Source organism: Sus scrofa, chromosome 14, assembly GCF_054392235.1.
Source record: "Sus scrofa isolate SSC_HxYL_T2T_F1_AM1 chromosome 14, Sscrofa_HxYL_maternal_Yorkshire_Landrace_v2.0, whole genome shotgun sequence".
Taxonomy (NCBI): domain Eukaryota; kingdom Metazoa; phylum Chordata; class Mammalia; order Artiodactyla; family Suidae; genus Sus; species Sus scrofa.
The window spans coordinates 57598265-57624789 of NC_139396.1; the positions used below are offsets into that span (position 1 = coordinate 57598265).

Consider the following 26525-nt stretch of genomic DNA (forward strand, 5'->3'; position numbering starts at 1 on the left):
ACGCAGGATCCGAGCCGCGTCTGCAACCTACACCACAGCTCATGGCAACGCCGGATCGTTAACCCACTGAGCAAGGGCAGGGATCGAACCCGCAACCTCATGGTTCCTAGTCGGATTCGTTAACCACTGCGCCACGACGGGAACTCCTACTGAAACCTTTCTATGTGAAATGTGGCTTGGATTATCATAGCTATGTGCTCTAAGTCAGTTTCTTGAAAATATTTAAACAAGTGGGCTCAAGTTTGAATGTGTATCCATCATGGCAGTTGTTTCAGACTCACATCACTCCAGCTTAAGTCCTTAAAAATTTACTTCTGGAGTTGTTCACTACTGCCCAAAAGGAATTGATGCATTTTTTTTTTTCTTTTTTAAGATGCTGTTACAATGGGCTCTGTTTTTGGCCGAAGTACTGCACTGAACATGCAGTCATCTCAGCTTAACACCCCTCAAGATGCTTCTTGTACACACATCTTGGTGTTCCCAACATCATCAACCATCCAAGTGGCTCCAGCCAACTATCCCAATGAAGATGGGTTTAGCCCTAACAATGGTGAGTGGAAGCCTCTGTATGCATAGAGCTCAATTGTTTGAACAAAACGCAGAGCTGGAGTATGGAGTCACTGGGCTGCCCCATGTTTTCTGTTTGTAATAAACAACAAAGAAATTGGAAAAGAGAATCGAAGGTTTGAGAATGTTTTTTTGGTCTTTTTGTCTTTTCAGGGCCGCACCTGTGGCATATGGAGGTTCCCGGGCCAGGGGTCCAATCAGAGCTGTAGCCACTGGCCTGTGCCACAGCTCGCAGCAACACTGGATCCTTAACCCACTGAGCAGACCAGGAATCGAACCTGCGTCCTCATGGATACTAGTTGGGTGCACTAACCGCTGAGCCACGACAGGAACTCCCTTTTTTATTTTATTATTATTTTTTTTTGTCTTTTTGCTATTTCTTGGGCCGCTTCCGAGGCATATGGAGGTTCCCAGGCTAGGGGTCGAATCGGAGCTGTAGCCGGCAGCCTACGCCAGAGCCACAGCAACGCGGGATCCGAGCTGCATCTGCAACCTACACCACAGCTCACGGCAGCGCCGGATTGTTAACCCACTGAGCAAGGGCAGGGGCCGAACCTGCAACCTCATGGTTCCTAGTCGGATTCGTTAACCACTGCGCCACGACGGGAACTCCCCTTTTTTATTTTAAAGGTTTAATTTTCACTATTACCAAGACCAAATAAATACTTTCCTCTCTTATTTTTCATTAAAGGCAAAAAAATACTATCTGCTTGGTAGTGTCCTGTGCATGGGTGTCACTCTTTCAGTAAATATTTCTTATCTGATTTGAAATGTATGAAGACTACTGGGCAATATGAAGATAATACCTGCTTGTAGCTAATCATTGGGGATCTTATTTGATTATTCTTATCCTTATTTGATTATTCTTAATAGTTTTTTTGGTTTGAATATCTTAAAGGCATTTGTTAAGAAATGATTATGTGTAAACTGTAAAACACTTAGATTATGCAGTCATTTGCATTGTTTTTTGAAGATTTTTTTTTTTTTTTTTTTGCCATTTCTTGGGCCGCTCCCACAGCATATGGAGGTTCCCAGGCTATGGATTGAATCGGAGCTGTAGCCACCGGCCTAGCCAGAGCCACAGCAACACGGGATCCCAGCCGCATCTGCAACCTACACCACAGCTCACGGCAACGCTGGATCGTTAACCCACTGAGCAAGGGCAGGGATCGAACCCGCAACCTCATGGTTCTTAGTCGGATTCGTTAACCACTGAGCCACAACGGGAACTCCTGTTTTTTGAAGAATTTTTAACAGCTACCAACTTTACATCTGTTAAATGGGGAGAGTAAAAGGATGCCATCCTCCATGTATGTATATAGAACATATATAGTATGATCACGATGAAATAATACAGAAAAAGAAAGAACCATAGCAAAAGTGTTTATGGTGATTGGGTTTCCCCTTTTACACTTTTCTTTCCAAATATTCTGCTGTGTACCTTTTATGATATGGGAGCAACTTTCATCATGCTTTGATCTGCTTGTGTAATAGGCCTCCAGTTTGAGGGCAAGTTCACACCTATTAACATTCATTAATTCAGCCTTAAGTATTTTAGATGCTAATTGGATGCACAGATGGAGTCTGTTGTTTTCTTGGATGGTGTCAATTTTAACTTTGTTTAATAATTAAATTGCTTCTTTAGCTGTTTTGCCATCTTTTTATGTGCCTTTAGAGGCTATACAGAGTGAAATTTCATTTTTACGTTATTTCTCCATTCTTTTAATACTTCACATCAGGAGATCATTGGAGAGAATACAGAATGAAGAAATAATTTGCAGCACCTTGAACCCAATGGGCACACATTAAATAAGTCTTAGCAAAAAACAAACAAACAAAAAAAAAAACTTGGAGTTCCCGTCATGGCGCAGTGGTTAACGAATCCGACTAGGAACCATCAGGTGGCGGGTTCGGTCCCTGCCCTTGCTCAGTGGGTTAACGATCCGGCGTTGCCGTGAGCTGTGGTGTGGGTTGCAGATGCAGCTTGGATCCCGCGTTGCTGTGGCTCTGGCATAGGCTGGCGGCTACAGCTCCGATTCGACCCCTAGCCTGGGAACCTCCATATGCCGCGGGAGCAGCCCAAAGAAATAGCAAAAAGACAAAAAACAAAAAACAAACAAAAAATAAATAAAATAAGTCTTACTAAGTTGTTAATAACACATGCCTGTAACAGCCATAAGCCAGCAAACAGTATTGGCTAAGTTGGGGCTGTGGATTTGCTTTTTAATTTTTATGTTTTCTTCTCCCCTCTAGATGACATGTTTGTTGACCTTCCATTCCCAGATGATATGGACAATGATATTGGCATATTAATGACTGGGAACCTCCATCCCTCTCCCAACTCCTCCCCAGTTCCCTCCCCAGGCTCTCCTTCTGGAATTGGAGTGGGCTCTCACTTCCAGCATAGTCGGGTAAGGACAATTTGAAATAGGTGGTTTAAAACAAGCTCAGCCTTCAAGACGATCCTCTAGAAGTGGGATTGGTTCTTACTGCATACATCTTTCTTCTGGAAGATTACAAGAGAAATAAATGTGGGAAAGTGATTGCTATTCCATTTTAAATAAAGGCAGGAATTCTAAAGAAATGTATTATTATTCCTAATGAATATGTTTAATCAGAAGAATAGTCCCATTACAGCTGCAAGGGTTTTATGCAGTTATTGTTTCTGAGTAAAAATTAATTTTGGTTGCTTGCTGCTCCCCAGTTATTTTCTAAATTTTTGCCAAACAGTGGCTTTTCAGAGGCTAGTTCACTAACCCTCCTTATTTAACATGTATAGCGACTGTGTTAATTGAATTAACACATTGTTGATGTTACTTATTCAGAAAGGAGCATAACTATTCTTCTTTCATGTCATAGTGCCTTTATTTAGCTAGTCTGATCTTCTCTGTAGCCAGCCTGCAGGAATGGGAAGAGCCCACAGGAGACCGATTTAGGAGAAGTATCCAGGTTAATGCCGGAGTATTAAGGAAGAAAATAGAGCTCACAACTAGTTTCATGTTTAAACATCCCAGGGATGTTAGAGGCGAATTAGAAGATTGAAGATTTAGAGGTTCTGCCATAGTTCAGGTTAACTTTCTTTACAAGCTAGGTAATTCATACCTTGTCACTGTTTTGTACTTTTTATTTAAAATGTTAAGAGATTGAGGGGTTAAGGCACAGAAACATAGCTATGTCTAATAACTGGACAAATGTAAGCAACACTGCTCACGCTCATTTAGAAACGGAGATGTTCTTAGAGGACTTAGGTTTCTGTCAAATGGGACTTTTATTGCTAGCCCTGATTCACTGCAGGAGAATCAAGAGAAAAGATTGCAAACTTTAGTTACAGAGCAGATGAAACCAGGGGAGGGCAGCTCAGTAGACTGCCCTTAAGTGACTGCCTGCCTCTTGATTTTCCCTTCTGGAAAAAAAAGATTTTAAATGTCTTTATTTCCTCCACAGTCATTTGCCAGTTAATGACAGTTGGTTCATTGGAGATCATTGTGATTGGGACCAAGAACACATATGTTATATTGAATAGTTTTAATTTAGGATTAATGTGAATTTAGAAGCAAACAACATAACTAAGAATGCATGCCCTAAATAAAGCTTGATAAACTCTGAATCACAGCCAAACATCTTATTACCTTTGTGACCTTGGATAAGCTTACTTTCTCAGCCTTAGTTACCTTATCTGTGAAGTGGAAATAATAGCAATTCCCTCCCAGTACCAATTGTTATAATTCAGCTTATCCATTAACAAATAATTGGTAATTGAAGTGTAATGTTAGTTTTGTAAGAAACAGAGGTGTGCTGTATTTTCTCCCTTTGTTAGAGCCTCAAGCCATTGAATGTCACACTTTAAACAGCACTACGCTGAAGCTGGTTAGGTGGCCTTTTCCAGTCCTGCACACCTGCAGCCACGTGAACCCCTGAGAGGCGTTCAGCATTTCCTCTTTCTGGACCATTAAACATTCTTTGATAGCCAGTTAAGACATTACAACAGGGCTAAGTTTTTTTAACCATCTCAGACTTAATACACTTTGGTGTAATAGTTGAGGACTGTTTGTTTTTTTGTTTTTTTTTTCCTTGAGACAGAAAGCTTTTGAGAACAAATGGATTACTTATTATTGCTCATGTAAAGGGTACATTTTCAACTCGTGAAGCTAGGTAAAAGAATCAGAGATAAGGAAAGTGTCAATTATAAAAACTGCCCAATAAGGCTCTCACAAGTCTCTTACTATTGCTGCAAATTGAAACAAGGCTTCTTCACAAGCAGATCTTACCCTGCTGGTAGGTCAGATACTGGTGAGGTGTTACAACATTGTCGACAGTGGATGTTCAGGTGCACTTGAGTATTTTTGGTTGTTTGCTGGTGAAAGAGCACCTGGGTGTTATGGTACCTTCAGCTGTCAGATTCCACTCTTTCCGTTTTTAGTTACCTAATAATGCCATGGAGCAGGTTTTACATTCTACAGAAAAGAAACCAGAGAAAAATATCTGTACTTACTAGATTGATGTTGCTAGTTTTAGTGGTACCTTCTGCCTGAGTCATAGTTTTCATCAGATATCTGTGTGTGCAGCAAAAACAATGCCACCTCTGTTGACTTTTCTTGGTCACTTGACATTTTGCTGCCAGGAGTGGGATTAGTCACTATAGTGTCCATGGTGAATGATAAAAAGTGGGGTGAAGGTGGTCAAAAGGTACAAACTTCCAGTTATAAAATAAGAGTCCTGAGGATGTAATGTATGGTGATTTTAGTTAATAATACTATATTATATATTTATATGTTGCTAAGAGAGTAGATCTTAAAATTTCTCATCATAAGAAAAAATTGTAGCTATGTGTGTATGATGGTAGAGGTTAATTGGACTTATTTGTGGTGTTACAAAATTACAGTTAGAATCATTATGTTATGGGAGGGGGAGGGAGTGGGAATTTGGGGTTAATAGATGCAAACTATTGCCTTTGGAATTGATTAGCAATGAGATCCTATTGTATAGCACTGGGAACTATATCTATTTACTTATGGAGCATGATAATGTGATAAAAAAGAATGTATATGTGTTTGTATGACTGGATCACCTTGCTGTACAGCAGAAAATTGACAGAACACTGTAAGCCAGCTATAATGGGAAGAAATAAAAAATTTTTTTAAAAGTGTCATGTTATACACCTAAAACTAATTTAACATCATGTCAGTTACATCTCAAACTCTTGTAAAAAGTTGATTTTTACAAAATCTTTATTTGGTGATAAATGCTGACCATGCCTTTTGGGACTTTATTTTTCAGAGCCAGGGTGAGCGCCTTCTTTCTAGGGAAGCACCTGAGGAGCTGAAACAGCAGCCTCTGGCCCTCGGGTATTTTGTATCAACTGCCAAAGCTGAGAATCTCCCCCAGTGGTTTTGGTCATCATGTCCCCAGGCCCAGAACCAGTGCCCCCTCTTCCTAAAGGTTGGTTTGGTGTCATATTTTGAAGTTTAGAGAGATGAGTGATGTAATGCTTAAAATCAGTTTTGGTTAGAAATTTGTCTTGGTCACCATAGTCTTATACTGTTGCCCAATTCTCTCACTTCTTATAGTCTGTGGATATTTTAATTGCACTTATAGGTAGAGTAGAATTTAGGAGAGGAACCCAAAATCATGTCACCTTCACCCAAGGAGGAGCCATCATGCAGCCTGAAGGGTGCATCCAGGGTGCATATGTGGTTCTGTATAATGGGCTTTCTCCAAGGCCATCTCACATTACTGTCAGTCAAGTTGAGCCTGGGTGGGGATGATAATAACTAGTTGTCTTCTTCCTCCTCTGCCATAGGCAGTCTGTGCTCTTTTATAGAGTAAGGCAAAAGTCAGCTAAAAATTCCATATTAATGCTTGCACCTTCCTGTACATTTCTTTGAAATTTTTAATCCAAAGTAAGGGTTAAAAACAAAAGATTTCTCACTTCCATTTTGAAAGAATGAAACCCATTTCTCATCCATGGATTGGCAAGAAGCCAAAGGTTTAACATACTCCCATACACAGCTGGACTTGTGGGAAGAATGCTCTCGTACAGTGGGAAGGCCAAGTATTACCCTGCACATTTCCCTTTTGATGCAGAAACCCCACAAGGAGTCAGATAAGATACACGTAAGTCCAGAAGGTTAAAACCAAAACCAGGAGTTCCCGTCGTGGTGTAGTGGTTAACGAATCCGACTGGGAACCATGAGGTTGCGGGTTCGGTCCCTGTCCTTGCTCAGTGGGTTAACGATCTGGCGTTGCCGTGAGCTGTGGTGTAGGTTGCAGACACGGCTCGGATCCTGAGTTGCTGTGGCTCTGGCGTAAGCTGGTGGCTACAGCTCCGATTCGACCCCTAGCCTGGGAACCTCCATATGCCGTGGGAGCGGCCCAAGAAATAGCTAAAAAGACAAAACAAAAACAAAACCAAAACCAACTGAGGTAGTTTTCTTTTCAATAAAAATTGAAAATTTAATTATTAAATTATTTTCAATTTAAATAAAAATCCATATAATCTTTATTTTCAGTTAGAATCATTATGAACCTAATTTTATTTTTTCTTTCCTAAAAAAAGTACACATTTTTTGGAGTTCCCGTTGTGGTGCAGTGGTTAACGAATCCGACTAGGAACCATGAGGTTGCGGGTTTGGTCCCTGCCCTTGCTCAGTGGGTTAAGGATTCGGCGTTGCCGGGAGCTGTGGTGTAGGTTGCAGACGTGGCTCGGATCCCACGTTGCTGTGGCTCTGGCGTAGGCCAGTGGCTACAGTTCCGATTCGACCCCTAGCCTGGGAACCTCCATATGCCGTGGGAGCGGCCCAAAGAAATAGCAAAAAGACAAAAAAAAAAAAAAAAAAAAGTACACATTTTTTTGTTCCATCTATTGAAAAGGCTGAGGAGCAGTGATAGCTTAGTAGCAATGAACACCTTTACTGACACAATTGTGGTCCCTAGATACCATTTTTCATTCAAAAGAACTTTGAGGAAATGACAGATTCCAGGACTGAAGTAAGAAATATTTAAGATGGACCTGAGACATCATGTCATGCCTAAAAGCAGAGAAGTTACCAAAGATTATTAGCGTCCTATCAAAGGACCCAGTAGCCAACATGGAGGTGGTCTCATTGCCCAGGGATGGGATCATTTGGTCATTAAAATGAACGATAGTAGCAGTAGATTGATATAAATCCATGGGTTCAAAATTATTCTGAAAAATAAAATAGAAGTCACCTTTTGAAGCTGCCAGAGCAAGTCATTAATCTGAAAATTGAAAAATAAGGAGAATCAAGCATTTATATTGTCTCTTCTTTTACATTATTCTATTTTAAATGTATTTAATAAAGTAAAACTCTGCCAAAACCCTTATGTTAAAAAGTGATGGGGAACTTTATAATGGATGGACCGTGCTAGTACTGACTGAATCCAGAGATCTGTCTTACTTCAAGTGGGACAACAGACATCAGGTGCTTTTGGATGTGATGCTATAAGGCACAATACCAGAGAGTTCCCTGGTGACTCAGTAGGTTAAGGATCCAACATTGTCACTGCTGTGGCTCGGGTCACTGCTATGGCACCGGTTTAATCCCTGGCCTGGGAACTTCGGATGCCACCAGTTCAGCCCAAAAAAAAAAAGGGAAAGCCCCACAGCACTGGTTACGAAGTACGGGGATCAGGATAGAAGAAAACTACCGCGAGGACACAGTCAACCATATCCAGACAGTTGGGCCTTATACAGATTACAACCTGAAGAGGGACACTATTTAATTATTTGCAGTGCCTTTGCAAAGCTAGCTATTTTTTCTCTACTCTATGTTATGGAGTTATTTGGGATCACATTGGGGTTACTGAGCAACTTAAAATTCATAGACTTATAGAAGCCCTGACTTCTAAGGACTTTAGAGAGTATCTGCTTCCGGCAGACATGGGCCTGCCTTATCTCTGCCCCTGTGGTTGACTAGATCAGGAAGGCAACTGTCTGTGTTCTTTCACCAGGCTTCGCTGCATCACCACATTTCTGTAGCACAGACAGACGAACTTCTCCCTGCCAGGAATTCTCAGCGGGTTCCACATCCTCTTGACTCCAAAACCACGTCTGATGTTTTAAGGTAAGGATTCAGACCTAGGCAGCATAACAGTGCAATTAGAAATGTTAGTTTTTCCAGGGTGTTGTAATTAAAATGTGGTATGTGTGGAAGAAATGGCACCTTTTGTGCCATGGAGCACTGTCTGGTTGCCTTTGCTTTCCTATTCAGAGGAGGCGCTTCATGGTGATGAACACAGATCACAATGAAGGGGTGGGTAGTTGGAAAACAGAGCCTGGGACCTAAGGCACTTTGAAACATTTTCTACCCTCCCTGACATAGATTATATAAACTTAAGTAAAACAGAAATTTCATAGTTGAGAAATACCTCCCATAAGAGTGTACTAATCCTCTTGTGCTTTAGCAGGCTGTAGACACTCTTCATGTACCTTGAGAAAATTTGGAAGCTTTTTCTAAACGATTTAGAAATTATACTTAAGAACCTAATGTATGGGATTTTGCCTCCAGGGCCTCCAGAGAAACACTGTCCAATAGAAATATAATGTGAACCACATATCTAATTAAAATTTTTCTAGGAGTCCCCATTGTGGCTCAGCGTGTTAAGAATCCATCTAGTATCAGTGAGGATGTGGGTTTGATCCCTGGCCTAACTCAGAGGGTTAAGGACCTGGTGTTACCACAAGCTGTGGTGTAGGTGGCAAATGTGACTCTAATCTGGCGTGGCTGTGGCTGTGGTGTAAGCCTGCAGCTGCAGTCCCGATTTGACCCCAGCCTGATAATTCCCATATGCCATGGATGTGGCCATAAAAAGAAAAAAATTATTTTTCTAGTCACCACGTTAAAATAGTAAAAAGAAATTAGTGAAATTAATTTTGGAAATGTGTCAGTTATATCAAAAAATGATATCATTTCAACAGTAGTCAATTTAAAAATATCTATGAGCTATTTTACTTAATACCTTAATAATAAGCTTAATAATAAGCTTTTTCTTAATACCAAGTCTTTGAAATCCCAGCGCCTATTTTCTACGTACAGCACATCCAAATTCACATGTGGCCAGTGGCTGCCATATTGGACAGAGCAGGTCTAGAAGAAAGGGTGTCAAGAGAAAACGAACTCCGGAGTTTCCTTCGTGGCTCGGTGGTTAACGAATCTGACTAGCATCTGTGAGGATGCAGGTTCGATTCTTGAGTGGATTAAGGATCCGGCATTATCATGAGCTGTGGTGTAGGTCGCAGACATGACTTGGATCTTGCGTTGCTGTGACGTAGGCCTACAGCAATAGCTCTGATTAGACCGCTAGCCTGGGAACCTCCATATGCCATGGGTATGGCCCTAAAAAGAAAAGAGAGAGAATGAACTCTGAGAAAAAGAGAGGGGCAAGTTACAGAATGACGCTAGGCCTTTTTCCTGCTGACATCTGGCGTGTTTGAACGTTCAGACTCACTTCCACCATGCCTCTCATCCTGACCCATGTGTTCTCTCTGACAGGTTTGTTTTAGAGCAGTACAATGCTCTGTCCTGGCTCACATGCAATCCGGCCACCCAGGACCGTACCTCCTGCCTTCCCGTCCACTTTGTGGTGCTCACTCAGTTGTACAACGCCATCATGAATATACTCTAATTGGAAAAGCACTTGTTCTCTCTGGCTCAGTTCCTTCTTCCCGCAACCTCAGTCCAAGGAACCTGCTCCACTCTGCAAATACCCCACTTGTTCCTCTTGAGACCACTCTGCACAGTCCTGCACTGTGATTCCTTCTCAGCAGGCACATGTCATTTCTGCAGTGTTCATTACCAGAGTGACTCACTGACACTTCTCTCATGGACCTGGAAACTTCCATAAACAGTGACTTTCAGCCAGTGTTAATGGTGTGTGCGGCCCCAAACCACTGGGCCACAGGAATTTTTTTTGTTGTTTTTTAAGAGGGAAACAGAAGAGACAGTATCCTTTTGCACAAGAGTCTGTGTTTTCAGTCTCTGTTTAATAACGGCAGTTTAGCCCTCTGGATGAAATCCTCTAGTTTTTGGTGTATGGCCTGTGGGTTACCTGAACTCCATAATCTGGGACTTTTGAAAACTAAGAACCAGCTCAAGTACATGATTTCATAATGGGGTTTCTGTCTCCCTCATGCTTTCATCTTGGCATGAGTGTATTGGTTGACTTTATACCTGTGTGTAGATACAAAAGGTCTGGAGACATCTTCATTTTCTTTATTTATTTTAAGTTGTTTTGTCATATGGTTTTTGTGACTTTCTTTTAATTTTTTTAATTCACGAGGACCAGGTACAGTAGCTGAAACCCAACTCAGATCCATCATAGGATTGACTACATACCTCTGTCCTAGAAGCCGGAAAAGGAGTGAAAACAAATTGGGGAGATCATGCCTATAAAGTAATATATTCAGAACCACCCAGCAGTAGGTTTTGTTGAGAACAAACTGGGTAAACATTCTGCCATATTCCTTATTAAAAGTGGCCAGCGTTTCATGAAGGACAACATTTTTATACAGAAGGCAGTCAAGACGCTGAACCCAGAGCCATGGAGGCAAGTACCTTCATTAGTTTTATATAGTCACAATGGAAATATATTTTCTAGTGAATTCTTACTGAAAGCCAGGTCTCTCCTCTCATTAGATCAAAAAGGACTCATGTACATATCACAATCGAAAGTGTTTGCTCATAAAATCAGTTATAAATATGGTGAATTTTTTCTGGACCATAGGAATATTATTTCAAAGAAATATTACAACAACCATTAAATTCGTACTTGAAGTTAAGCCTTCATGGTAGGACTTTTTAAATAAAAAAATAAAATTTAAAAAAAAAAAAAGCCTTTTTAAAGCATTAAGGCTAACTGAAGTATTTTATGACTCCTCATTCCAGGCCCGAGAGGGTTGTCTTTAAGACTCCATTTCTACCCCTCTGTTGCTTTCGTTTCTGTCTGTGAGGGCAGTGGGCATGGGCTTGCCTCCCATGAGCCGCTCTGGTCAGGCTCTTGAGCTCTAGTCATCCTTAGAGAGAATCATGCAAATTTTAAAAGTTCTTCCAAGAGACTTCCATATTCTGGTTATTAACAAAAAAAAGGAAAAATGTAATAACTGATATGATTTTGTAAAAGTATTTTTCTTGAAATAATCTAACGTTTAAAACATTATATTAAAAAAAAAGTTGTGTGGTGGGAATATGAATGCAGAGAAATAACTTGTAAATGGATAATTTTGTTCTCTGTACCACCAATTGGGGGGGAGGGGTTGACTTTCGCAATGTATAGGTTAAAAAATCTGATATATCAAACCATTTGTATCTAAATGTGTACAGTGTAAAATTGACTTTAAAAATATTGCAGTGCTATTTTTTCTTAATCAGAAAGGAAAAATTCTCAAGGCCTTTTGAAGAGCATAAGATGATGAAGATTGTAAACTTGTATAAAATTATCTTGGTGAGAAGACAAATTGTAAAGTAGATATTTGTAATCTTTTACCACTTTGGGGTTGCTTTTTTTCCCAGAATTCATCAAAACTTTGAATTTTTTTTTAAAATGGGCTGTTTTTAATGCAGGGGCTTTTCTTCCCTAAAAACCCAATTCTCAGCAAAAAAAGAAAAAAACCACAAAAAACAAAAAACCCCTACAAAAATTAAAAAAAAAAAAAAAAGGCAGCAAAGGGTAGTTTTCATCTGGTGTCTTTTATTTAAGTTTTTTAAGTTAAGAAAGCTGGTGACATATTTATACGTTTTTGTGCAAAAATAAATGAATGGCAATAGATTTTAAAAAATCTTATTATGTACTTCTGTGTGAAAAAGTCTGTATAATATTTCCCTTAAATATGCATTATTTTACTTGTGAGTTTTTTACTGAATTAATCTGAAATGTACAAGCCCTGGATTTGCTACAGAGTGAGAACTTATTTTATTTTTTTTTTATTTTTAATTTTGGAAATTCTGCAGAAATCAGAACTCTTACCATGGTTTGAACTAAAGAGGGGAAATGGGGAGGGAAAAGGGGTGGGATTGTCCAGCATGCTTGTATGTATATTTCAGAAACTTTTTTAAATGTAAAAGCTGTACATTTCTGGGAAGTTCTGAATTTCTTTTGTTTCCTTTTTTCCTTCAAGCATTTTGCAGTGAGCTTCTTTTATATATAGCAAACAATTTGAAAGAATACAAAAATATGTGAAGTTCATTAAAAAAAAAAAAAAACTACAGTATAGCGCTGGTACAGTACACTAAAAGACTTTGATAAAAAGAAACAATACTAAAAGGCCTCCATTTTAAATGTCATTCATATATACCTTGTGAATGAGAGCTATATACTTTTACACACTTTTTTAGAGGAATAAATTATTGAATTACTGAAACGTTGAGTGGCTTTTTTCCCCTTCCATCCTGCCTTTGTAATAACAATGACCTACGCCTGTTCAAAAGGTGTTATACATTATGGATTGAACAGTCCTTGACCAGGAGCCAGGCTCTACCTTCTAGAGTAAAATTTTACTCCCCTAATCACTACATCTAGTGACTGTTCTCAGATGGTATTTATATACTCCAAGGTATAAGTGCATTCCTAGATCAGGATTTAGAACACACACACACACACAGAGCAGTGAATTTGGAGCCCTGGTGCTTAGTTCCTTAATTGTTCTGAGGAGATCGCGTCTCCTAGCTCTTAAGATTGTGGTCTGTCCTAGAACAAATTACAATGGTGTTGTTCACTTCCTTGGCCTTTGTGGTCCCAGCCATTTCCTTTTGATGTTCCTTAGAAATAGCAGTTCCATCTTGCTTTGCTGTTTTTCCACTTCACAGGCTGGTGACAGTAGTATGCCATCTAATACACATACAAGCAAAGCACACAAGCAAGGCACTTAGGGACTGAGTGGCACCCATTGCGTGCTCTTTTCCTTAGGTCCATTCAATAGGAAAAACCACTCTAGGGGCAGAAGCTCTGGCTAAAAGGTAAACACCACGACTCAGCAGAGCCTACTGTCAAAATGTGAATAAATCAAAAAAACCTTGCTTTTAATCTTCCTTCAACTCTTTGGAAATATACATTGTTCTGAATCTAACATTGTGTGAATCTAGAGATAAAACTGTTAAGATTACTCAGCCTCAGTTATTTCATCTGCAGATGAGGGCAATTCCATGAGAAATGCTTTGCAAACTAAACAACTCTGTCCATGTTATCATAGTTGTACTGTTGAAAAAGGCTGAGAAAAGTAAAGCCACTTTTATGTTAACAGATAACATTGGTCTCTGTCATCCAGTTATCACTGTTTTAAATATAGATCACAGCACTCTTGGTAATGCTGGTTGCCAAAAGCATTACTAAAGAACTGCACAATTCCTAGATCCTATGTAATCAGGTCAGTCCAGTGATTACCCTGCCCCATAAAAATCAGAATTAGGTAGTATTTTTCCAAGCAATTCATTAGCTTGGGTTCTGTGCTCACATACTGGATGGCACTTTATCCAAAAATTAGTGAATGTTGGTTTTATTTATACAAGAACTTTGTTTTCATAACCACTATTAGCTGTACCAAATCAGCAACAGTAGCTAAATCTTTTTGAGATAATTAAAATTATTTGTCAAATGCATTTAGACATTTTGCAAACTAGATGTAGATAAATCTGACATGCCACTCAAGAACCATCAGCCTCCAGCCCTTTGTATTATTCAGAGTCTGCTTAAAACCAATTCATCCCCTCCAACAAGGCCATGGAGTAGTCTTATGTTCCTGCTATTTGAGAAGTCATGGGGCCAGGAATTTGTTCCCAACTGGTATCGAGGAGCCAATAAAAATCTTTATAAAAGGCGCAGTTTGGGAATTCCCATCGTGGCTCACTGTAACAAACCTGACTAGTATCCATGAGAACATGGGTTTGATCCCTGGCCCCGCTCAATGGGTTAGGGATCTGGTGTTGCCTTGACTGGCAGCTGCAGCTGTGATTATACCCCAAGTGTGGGAACTTCCATATGCCACAGGTACGGCCCTAAAAAAAAGTGCAGTTAGTTTGTTAAGAGACGTTTTTAAAGGCAAAGTTCCTGAGACTTACAGCCTAAGCATGAGTCCCCCATACTGAAAACAGCCTTTGCTGCTTGTCATTTACACAACACAATCCATTATATAAAGATTTCTTTCATTCTTGAATTTACCACTGGCTAAAATCCTATAAAGATGCAATTTCAATGTATTACCATATTCTTGGTGTTAAATGATTAGCTTGTTTATATCCTCTTGATAAAAAGGTCACTTTAACAATAATTACTTCATGTCAGTAATAACCTAAAATGAGACACCATTAGAAAATTAGGTTGTGCCAGGTAATTACATGGTTTTAACAGTTGCCCTGGGCATCTTACTTTGCCCAAGCAAAGATTTACCAGTCTCCCACCACTTCACTTGAAATTCTCAGGTCAACTTTAAAAAGATTTTTTTTGGCACTTACTGCTTCTGGCTAGAACTCCAAAGTAATGAAGCATATAAGAAATAGAAGTTGATGAGGAAGAAGACTAAAGTATTGATTTTTCTCTGCAAAGGTTATTTCCTCAATGAGCATTAGTTACCAGGTGATGGGAAGATGCAGACAGACACTGAGCCAGTCTCACTTTTTTCTTTAAAAAAAGGGAAGTGAGAGAGGCAGGTTTTGTTTTAATAATCTAAAAATAGTGTTTGAGCTGTTAGTGTTCTGTTCAGATACAGGAGTCAAAGCAAGTCTGTCGCAGAGTGCTTACAATCTATCCAATACTCAGAATAGGCAAACACATTGAAATTGGCAGCCCCTCTCAGCATTTCTGACTATTGCTGCCTCTTTTATGCCTTTGTTGCCTTGTAGATTAGGCAGGTTTCAATCTATCTGTTTCATAAAACCGCATGATTCAGGAAAATGAGGCCCGCCAGAGCCAAGATGAGAGGTCTGACACAAGGAAATGTTTGCTGTGGGGGATAATCGATTTAATTTAACATGTAAGATAGTAATTGTCTTATTTAATTTGAGCTTGAGCATTTTTTTCAGTAAGCATTGATAAATTAGCTCCTTATTTAAATCGTATTTTGTTCACTTAGAGGCTTGATGTAGCTCTTATTAATTTATATGCATTATTTAATACATAATTTCCTATCTGCCTCCTTTAAGTATGTGATTTTTAATTGTAGAAGAGAGAATGTTTATATAGTTAAATATACGCACACACCAATATTTTTTTTTTCCTGTTGATGTCTCTTCTGTCGCCACAAAGTTTAGGAATTTATCTCCTTATCAGGTCTAGGGATCGAGGTCATTTTTGTTTCACAGGATGAACTAATGACCTTCCTGTCATTTCTGTGACACAGGAGAGTTTACTTCACATGACAACAACTTCGGTTTGGGCAAACTATATACTGTGCTGAGAGTAGGCACCTAGGAAATAGAAATATTTGTTGCAAGAGTGGAATGCACATCAAAACCCTGAAATTTACCAGCAAATTCATCACATTCTGCTGCTATTTGGAGGAGCAGAAAAAAATATATTTTATATATTAGAAAATATAAAAATTCCTTTTATTTTTCTGTTGGTGATTTAAGTTTTCTATTTCTTATGTCAATTTTGGTAATTTGGATTTTTACAAAGGAAAAATTGAGTTTTTCCAACATATTACTATGCAATTGTGCAGAGTATTCCCTTAATTCTGAACCCGTTGTTTTTTTGGTAATGTATTCTCCTTTTCATTTCTGTTTATGCATTTTTTTTTCCTTTCTTGATTGATTATTCTAGCAGTTGCTGTTTTTTTAGTTTTGTTTGATTTTTCCAAAGAAACAGCTCATGGGTTTAACATTTCTGCTGTTTTTATCCTGGCTTTTAATCTTATTCCTTTTCCTAGTTTCCTTGAGGGTTTTATTTTTCTTGAATCTTAATTGCCTGCTTAGTTAATTTATTTTCAGTTTTGATGATACAGGCATTTATAGCCTGGGGGCTTCTGAATGTGTGTGGCCCTCCTCAAATTATATGCAAAATTCTTTGTGTTTGTGTTTTTTTTCTAGGGAGAGAATCTATTGTATTAGATTCTCAGAGGTATCTGATCCTAAAAGGGATAAAAATGACTGCTCTGGGACTATGTTAAAGCTGATTGCATCCTACAAGTTTTGATGTTTAATGTCTTCATTTTTATTTTTAGACTCAGTGTTTTATTTCTTTTTTGATCTGCCTTTTTTTTAATAAAGGAAAGTTCTCTTTGGATTTCAAGTCTCTTGGACTATAATTTTCTCTTACTGTACATAATCTAGTAATGATTGGGTTTTGCAAACAGCTTCTGAAACCTTCCAAACAAGATGTGTCCTATTTTGTAGGCTGTCCAACCGAAATGCGTGATTCATGTAGTTTTATTAGTTTTATATTTCCTAGTAGCCGAATTAAAAAAAATAAAAAGGATAGGTGAAATTAAATAAAATTTTAATTTAACCCCATATATCCAGATTTTTATTATATTCCAACATGAAATGATATGAAAGTTATTGGTGAGATATTTAGCATTCTTATTTTTTGCACTGAGTCTTCAAAATCCAGTATTTATATTTACAGAATATCTAAATTTGGATGCTAAATTTTCAATGGTTAAGAGCAAAATGTGGAGTTCCCATCGTGGCTCAGTGGAAACCAATCTGACTGGCATCCATGAGGACGCAGTTTCTATCCCTGGCCTTGTTAAGTACCCAGCATGGCCACGAGCTGTGGTGTAAGTTGCAGACAAGGCTCTGATCCAGCACTGTGGCTCTGGCTAGGCCAGCAGCTATGGCTCTGATTTGACTCCTAGCCTGGGAACCTCCGTATACCAAGAGTGCAACCCTGGGGAAAAAAAAAAAAAAAAAGAGTGAAATGTAATTGTACCTACCAAAACAAAAAGTTGGATTTAACAGAAAAAAATACTTTACACTGCTTCCGGTTTTAAATTTAAATTTTCATTAAAATAAAATTTTTAAATTAGTTCCCTCAGCCTTGCTCACCACATTTCCAAGTGTTCAACCAGCCAACACAGCCAGTGTTGGCTGCACTACTGGACAGTGCAGCACTAAGATTTAAGATTTGAGATGGAGTAATTCTGCCTCAAGTATATTTCCCTTATCTTCTGTTGACTTCAACTCTGTCTCAGGCAAGTCGTAGGAGCTAAAATTTCCCACTGCAGGAGTTCCCATTGTGGCGCAGTGGTAAATGAATCCAACTAGGAACCATGAGGTTGCAGGATTGATCCCTGGCCTTGTTCAGTGGGTTAAGGATCTGGAGTTGCTGTGAGCTATGGTGTAGGCAGGTGGCTACAGCTCCCATTAGACCCCTAGCCTGGGAACCTCCATATTTTGCTGGAGTGGCCCTAGAAAAAGGCAAAAAGACCAAAAAAAAAAAAAAAAAAAAAATTTCACACTGCAATTTGGGGCTGTCCTTTTATCTCTTGTCCTACGTTATTATTTATGGTATATTTCTGCTATATAATTTATTTCCATAAGGTGATCCTTTATACTGAATATTTTCCCTTTAAATTATGCTTTGATAAGAATATTCCCACTCCTTTTTCATTTCCTTTATGTATTATTTTGCTTTTTAGGACCACACCTCCTGCATAGGGAAGTTCACAGGTCAGGGGTTGAATCCAAGCTGCAGCCGCAGCCTACCCCACAGCCATACCAACTCTGGTTTTGAGCCGCATCTACAACCTGTACCACAGCCTGTGGCAACACCAGATCCTTAACCCACTGAGTGAGGCCAGGGATTGAACCTGCATCCTCACAGACACTATGTCAGGTTCCTAACCTGCTGAGCCACAAGGGGACCGCCAATATTTCATTTCCTTTAACTAGAATTTGGGTGTTATATCTTTGACCAAGCACTTATTTCCAACCTTTGTCATTTTGTGTTAGGTGTCAGAGTACTGACATCAGTACAGATCATTGTGTTTTATTACTCCATAGAATTATAATCTCCTTACTGTAGGGTAATTTTTACCATTTGCTGTTCTATATTACCCTTTAACCTCACCCAGTTCTTATAAATGAACATAGATATTTATTTGCTTCCTTTACTTTTCAGTTTTGCCTTTTTGTATATGAACTCTGTTATTTGTCTTTATCTTTTGAAACATTTTGGAAAGAAATCTTCATTTTCTATTGATTTCCTTACAACGGTCCATAAACATTCACGACACTGTTTTCATTCTATGTGTACCCACCCTAATTAAAAAGAATCCTCTCTTTCTTTTTTTGGCTTTTTGCCTTTTCTAGGGCCGCTCCCGCGGCATATAGAGGTTCCCAGGCTAGGGGTCGAATCGGAGCTGTAGCCACCAGCCTACGCCACAGCCACAGCAACACGGGATCCGAGCCTTGTCTGCAACCTACACCACAGCTCACGACAATGCTGGATTGTTAACCCACTGAGCAAGGGCAGGGACCGAACCCGCAACCTCATGGTTCCTAGTCGGATTCCTTAACCACTGCGCCACGACGGGAACTCCAAGAATCCTCTCTTATCCACCAGTCCTACCTCCACCTCCATTCCATGCTCTCAGGACCTACTCAGCTATGTTCATTTCCTAGGCCCCAGGAGGCAATCTGTGATTCAGAGCAGAATTTTTGTTCATCTCTATTCTTTTCCTTGGACACTGCTCTTCAATTTTGAGCAGCTCCCTTAGTTACAGGCGTCTTTCTGGGGGGAGAAATGCAGAACCCACTTCACACCCAACGTTTTTACCATCCCGCTGTCCCTGTCTCACAGCACCATAACATAACATATTTGCAGGATGAATTTGTTGATCCTTTCTATCCACAGATATTCTGTGCCTCTAAGGTGGGGGTAAAGAGATGAAACTCCCACCTGTACCCTAAGGGTTGAGGAGGCCAGCGGCCATGACACAGTGGACCAGCCTCTAAAACACCCCCACAAAGGAGCTCGCTTCGCATCCCAGCCTGGGCGCTGAGCAAACATATTCCTATCTTCAGTTTGGAGCCTTCTGGGCTCTGTCCCTATCCAGTTTACATCACCATGCCTCTGTCATAGGACAAAAGTGCTTCCCCTCTCCAGTCCATCAACACAACTGAGACATCCAGCACTTCAAGCTCCTATCCTTGCCAGCACCTTCAATTCCTCACACACTGATGACTTTTTTTTTATTGAAGTGCGGTTGGTTTACAATGTTGTGTTAATTTCTAGTGCTCAGCAGTGATTGCATTTTATATATGTGTGTATACACGTAGATATTTTTCATATTCTTTGCCATTATGGTTTATTATAGGAGACTGAAGATAGAGTCCCCTGTGCTATACAGTAGGTTCTTGTTGTGTATCTCTTTTATATACAGTAGTGTGTGTGTGTTAATCGTGAATTCCTGATTTAGCCCTGCCCACCCCCTTTTCCATTTGATAACCATAAGTTTGTTTTCTGTGAGTCTGTTTCTGTTTTGTCTAAGTTCATTTGTTTTAGATTCCACATACAAGTGATATCATGTGGTATTTGTCTTTCTCTTTCTGACTTTCTCTAGGTCTATCCATGTTGCTGCAAATGTCATTATTTCATATTTTTTGTGAGTAATGTTCCATTATATAGATACCACATCTTCTTTATCCATTTCTCTGTCGATAGACATGTTGCTCCCGTATCTTGGCTATTGTAACAGTGCTGCTATGAACACAAGGGTGCATGCATCTTTTTGAATTAGAGTTTTTTTCTGGATATATGCCCAGAAGTGGGATTGCTGGGTCATATGGTAACTCTTTATAATTTTTGAAGGAATTCATACTGTTTCCCATACTGGCTGCACCAATTATATTCCCACCAACTGTGTAAGAGGGTTCCCTTTTCTCTATACCCTCTCCTGTATTATTTGTAGACTTTTGATGATGGCCATTCTCACCTGTGTGAGGTGATACCTCATTGTAGTTTTGATTGTCTTTCTCTCATAATTAGCAATGTTGAGCATCTTTTCATGTGCTCTATGTTTTCTTTGGAAAAATTTCTATTTCTGTCTTTGACACACACACACACACACACACACACACACACACACACACACACACACCCTTTTTAAGGGCTGCACTCGCAGTATATGGAAGTTCCCAGGCTAGGGGTCAAATTGGAACTGCAGCTGCCAGCCTAAGCCATAGCCACATGGGATCCGAGTCACATCAGCGACCTACGTGACAGCTTTGCAGCAATGCCAGATCCTTAACCCACTCAGCGAGACCAGGGATTGAACCTGAGTTCTCATGGATACAAGTCAGGTCCTTAACCTGCTGAGCCACAACAGGAACTTTGAGAAGTGATATTTTAAATAAGATTTATAGAGCCAGTGGGGGTGTGCAGGAAACCAGATGCCAGAGGGAATGGATGGTAAGGGGACCAGGAGGCAGTGAAAGATGAAGCAGCAGGTGTGAGCATGTGCATGCTTCTGAGGTGCCATGTAAACCAGAATCAATGAAGACTCAGAAAAACACAGACTCACTAAGGAGTTGTAAGCAAGTCAAACACTTGATCAGATCGACCTTCTAGCATGTAATCATGGCTATAAAAGGGGGTAAACATGGAGGTAAGGGTGATGGTGGCCCACACTCTGGACTGGGTAGGGGGGAGGGGGGGAGGATGATGGGTTCAAAGCTATTTAAATAGAATCAGAGCTTGGTGACAATGAGGTAGGTGAGGGTTAGTATTAGGAAGGGAGTCAAGGGTGATGATGGTTTCCAGCCTCAGCAGTCAGGCAGGTGGCCAAACTATGGGCTGCAGTGATGAGAAGGCTACTGGTGAGCTGGCTCACAGCCTCAGTGGAGGGACAGAGGCCATGCTGCTGTGTGTGGAGAAAGGAAAGAGGGAGGACACAGGCGGCCAGAGCAGGAAAGGGGGTTATGCAGCGGATGGGTTGTTTGTAATTTGGGAGAATCTTGAGTGTGCTTTGCTGCCAACACAGAGAAGAGGGCAAGTGACAGAACCAAGAGCAAAAGGAGCAGGGATCCAGTGTGTGGTTGAGAGACCACCTTGGCTGATGGAGGAGCTTTCTTATGCAAGAGACCAGAGCATGTGCAATGAGAGTGCTGGGTAAGAGGTTTCAGAAGATCTGAAATGGCCTTGGTGCTGATCAGGTATGAGAACCAATGAGAACACCATGGATGGGTCCGAGACTAGGAATTTATAGTGGCACCGATCTGCCACATGAGACCATTCCCGGCCCCTGCGCCAGCATGCAGAGGGAGAAGGCATTTCCTTAGAAACCAGTTTGAGAACACTAACCGCACGTTAAGATAGACCTCTGACCTCCCTGTAGCTCAGAATAATTGGTCAAGCTCCCCCTTGGCTTCTGTCTGAGGGACAAGGTATGCAATGGCAGATTTCTCATCTGCAGGGAGGATGTCACAGAATGAGCGGAGGGATTGCCAAGAGCCAAGGAAGGTGATGATGGGCATGGGGGCAAGATCAGAGACCAACTTTTCCTGCTTCCAACTCCTGTGAAGCTCTGTCCTTAGCAAGGAAGAGCCATTTGCCTTGAATATTCTTCAGCCACCACTTAGAAGCTATGAAGGATAGGGGCGGGGAGGGGGGTACACAAGGGAACTGGTTTACCAGATACTCCATTCTCTGTCATGTCCTCTCAGATAGCTGTGCATGTGGGGGAATTTGTCTGGGACCCAAACAATTCTTGCAAGGCTCCAGTGGCCCAGGCATCCTGTCATTCTAACTCTTTCTCCATCGCCACATCCTGCTGATGCCAACTCCCAAGTCCTTCTCCAGCTCCTTGCCTTGCCTCTTACCTGAATCTCACCAGAGCCTCCCTGTGCATCCTCTGCCTCCAAGCCTGCCCTCTTCAATCCATGCCCCAAACTATTCAGTGGTGTCAGTGAAGGCCAGCATCCTCAGTGTGGACACAAGGCGCATCAAGATCTGGTCTGGGCAACCTTCTAGGGCTCCTCCCTCCAGGTCCTCTTGGAGTTCCTGTTCCCATCCCAGTCCTGGCTCAGCAGCTGGGTTAACCCCCAGAAACAATATGCACTTGAATCCATCCCAGTGCAGAGGGTACCACTTTACTTACATGTCCCCTGCTCAGCCTTGAAGGTGGAAGGGCTGGCAAGACATCTGACCCTGACACAAGCAACCATTCCAGAACCTTGGTGATGAATGAGTGAAGATGGTCCAGCCCTTAAGGCTCAGAGAGGGAACTGAGATGTCTGCGACAGCAGAGGGAGCATGGGAATAGAGTTGTGTCTGGTCCAGTGCCCTCTGACTTCCACCAAGGTTTGCATTCCTTGGGGACAAAGATAAGGATGAACATGATAGGGAGTGCCTCTCAAAGCTTGGAGACCCCTTGGGAACCTTGGGGTCTTGCCCTTTTGGTCTGTACTTCACAGACCAAAACTCTACTTTGCAATGTGCTCACACCCAGAAAGTTATCTATGCTGGAGGTGCTCCTTGCCCCAGGATTAGTACAGACAAAGCCTTAGCTTTCTGGTCACTCTGCCTCCTCTAACTTGAGTTGGCTTCCCTGCTTTTCCTAGACCTTCAGACTGCCTGCCGTTTCCCTCTTCATAGCACTGACCACACTGTGCTACCAGCTGAGTGTTACCCCCAGGGAGCCTGCCTGTGTGGCAGAAGATTCGTTCATAATTTATCATTAGAATTCTCACATTTCTTGATTATGTGCCTGGGGAGGTGGAGAGGTAAGCAAGGAAGTACCCAAGACCTTTTGTCACCTAATCTCTTCTCTCCTTATCTCTTTGAACTTAGAAGTCTGTTCTCTTAAAGAATCTTTATCTATTTTAGTGAGTTTCCAGTAGGAACTGAGATATATATGTTTTCAAAACACCAAGGTAAAGATGTTGAATTTTTTTTTTTTTTTTTTTTTTTTTTGCATTTTAGGGCCGTGGGGTGGCAATATGGAAGTTCCCAGGCTAGGGGTCAAATCAGAGCTGCAGCTGCCAGCCTACACCCCAGCCACAGCAACGCCAGATCTAAGCTGCATCTGCGACCTACACCGCAGCTCATGGCAATGCTGGATCCTTAACCCACTGAACGAGGCCACGGATCGAATCCGTGTCCTCATGGATACTAGTCAAGTTCGTTACTACTGAGCCACAGTGGGAACTCCTGATGTTGATTTTTAGAATTATCTACTGGCCCATCAGACACAAGTCTTTACAAAACTCTAAGAAAGAAATTTTTCTACAGAGAAATTTGAACACACTATATATCTTCTAGGAGGACTTCCAATGGCTCTCAGTTCAGAATGAAGATTATATATGTCTGGAGCAAAATGAGAATAAGAAGAGGAAATTTTTTTCTTTTTAAATAAGCTATGCTCAGTGTCCTTTATTCTGAAACCCTTTTCCTTTTTTTTTTTTTTTGCTATGAAAAATATACTTTCTTAAAAAATGAACAGTGATTTTTAAATTGCAATGATTTTTAAGTTTTTTTTAAATTTGCCAAAATAAAGAGTTGATAACCATACATTAATCTGTCTGACTTTTCAAAAATTGCACTGATCTATAAAATACCAAAATCTGGGAACCAGAGGAGAGTGGCCAAGATTATGGAGCAGAATAACCCTAAGCTCACCTCCTCTCAGGAGCACACCAAAATCACAACCATCTATAGAATGACCATTACTGAAAAAGACTGAAACCTATCAGAAAAGATCCCCCACAGCAAAGACATCAAGATAGAACCATACAAGACTGGTAGGAGAGGTGGACTTGCAATCTAATCAAATCCCACACCCCTTGTTGCAATCCAAATACTGAAGAATAATTACATCACAGAGATTCTCCCACAGGAGTGAGAGTTCTGAGCCCAATGTCAGGCCTCCCAGCCTGGGGGTCTGGCACCAGGGAGAGGAGTCCCCAGAGCATTTGGCTTTGAAGACCAGCATGGGTTGATTGCAGGAGCCCCACAGGATTGGAGAGAAATAAAGACTTCCTTCCTAAAGGGTGCACACAAAATCTTATGCACTTCAGGATCAAGGGCAAAAGTGGTAATTTGTAGGAACATGGGAAACACCTACCTGCTGGTCTTAGGGGGTCTCTGGGGAGGTGGGGGGCAGATATGGCCCACCCTGGGGACATAGACAGAGGCAATGGATATATCAGAGAGTATTCACCTATGTGAACTCTCCTAAAGGCTTACATTTTGGCACCAAGACCTGGGCCCATCCAACAGCCTGTAGGCTCCAGTGCTAGGATCCCTCAGGACAAATAATAAACTGGGTGGGAACACAGTCCCACTTAGCAGACAGGCTGCCTAAAGACTTCCTAAACCCACAGCCATGCCTAGACATACTCTTAGATATGGCACTGCCCAGCAGAGGACCAAGACCCAGCTTCACCTACCAAGGAGAAGGCACTGGGCCCTCCTGCCAAGAAGCCTGCACAAGCCTCTAGACAGGGATAAGACAATGGAGGCAAGAAAACTACAGTTCCACAGGCTGCAGAATGAGTCCACAAAAACAGGCCAGATATTACCCTGGTACCAGGTGGCCCTGGCTGCTGGGGATGAGAGGGCAGTGTGGGATCCAAGCTGCATCTGTGACCTACACCACAGTTCATGGCAATGCTGGGTCCCTGACCCACTGAGTAAGGCCAGGGATCAAACCTGCATCCTCATGGTTACTAGTCAGATTCATTTCTGCTGTGCCACAAGGGGAACTCCTAATTATAACTTTTTAACAAATAGAAAATATAAAGAACAACCAAACAGTATTAAAAAATACAATAACTTAAATGAAAAACACACTAGAAGGAATCAATAGCGGAATAAGTAAGGCAAAAGAATGGATCAGTGAGCTGGAAGACCGAGTAGTGGAAATCACTGCTGCTGAACAAAAAAAAAAAGAAAAAAAAAAAAGAATAAAAAGAAATGAGGACAATTTGAAAGACCTTTGGGACAATATCAAGCATGTTACAATTCACATTATAGGGGTCCCAGAAGGAGGATAGAGAAAGGCTCTGAGAAAACATCTGAAGAGATAATAACTGAAAACTTCCCAAACCTGGGGAAGGAAACAGTCATCCAAATCCGAGAATCACAGAGAGTTCCATACAGGATTAACCCATAGAAGAACACATCATGACACACTGCTATCAAAATGACAAAAATTAAACATAAGGAGAATATTAAAAGCAACAAGCTAAAAGCAAAAGATAACATACAAGTTATTTTTGTTTAGATGATTTTTCAGCAGAAACTCTGCAGGCAAGAAGGGAGTGGCTCATGCTTAAAGTGATGAAAGAGAAAAAAAAAACCCACAACCAATAATTCTCTACCCAGCAAGGTTCTTGTTCAGATTTGATGGTGAAATCAAAAGCTTTTCAGACAAGTCAAAAGAATTCAGCATCACCAGCTAAAGAGACAAGATGGCAGAGTCTAAGGCCTCAAGCTCACCTCCTTTCATGAAAACACCAACATTACAACTAACTGCTGAATGACCACCAACAAAATAGATTGGAAGCTACCAAAAAAGATATCCTATGCCCAAAGACTAAGAAGAAGTCACATCAAGATTGTAGGAAAGCACTTTCCTAGTATAAGCAATCCCATACCTGTGGGGTAGGGGCTCCACAGACTGGAAAATAATTCTATCACAGAGGCTCTCCCACAGGAGTGAAAATTCCAAACCTCATGTCCGGATCCCCAGTCTAGGGGTCTGGCATTCAGAGGAGGAGCCCCCAGAGCATTTGGAATTGAAGGTCAGTGTGGCTTGTGCGCAAGAGCTCTGCAGGATGGTGGAAACAGACACCACTCCACTCTTTGAGGGTGCACACAGGATTTCATGTGCACTGGGTCCTGGGGCACAGGAGAGACTCCATAAGAATCTGGGTCAGACCTACCTGCAGGTCTTGGAGGGTCTCCTGGGAAAGCGGGGATGGGGGCTGTGGATTGCTGTGGGCAGGACATTAGAGGTGGAGACCCTGGGGAATCATCATCAGTGTCAGTGCCCCTGGAGGATGACA

The 26525-nt window shown here is 41.0% G+C and overlaps 1 protein-coding gene across 15 annotated transcripts in view; it reads left to right on the forward strand.

Moving 5' to 3' along the window:
- MED13L (mediator complex subunit 13L) overlaps positions 1–16797 on the forward strand; it is a 324733-nt gene extending 307936 nt beyond the window's left edge. For all 15 annotated transcript variants that reach the window (XM_021073120.2, XM_021073121.2, XM_084994191.1 and 12 more), the window contains 5 exons: positions 374–550; positions 2821–2978; positions 5845–6006; positions 8539–8651; positions 10080–16797. In XM_021073120.2, coding sequence (XP_020928779.1) covers positions 374–550; positions 2821–2978; positions 5845–6006; positions 8539–8651; positions 10080–10212 — 743 coding nt within the window. In that variant the 3' untranslated portion in view covers positions 10213–16797. The remainder of the gene's footprint in view (positions 1–373; positions 551–2820; positions 2979–5844; positions 6007–8538; positions 8652–10079) is intronic.
- Positions 16798–26525: the final 9728 nt, after the last annotated feature.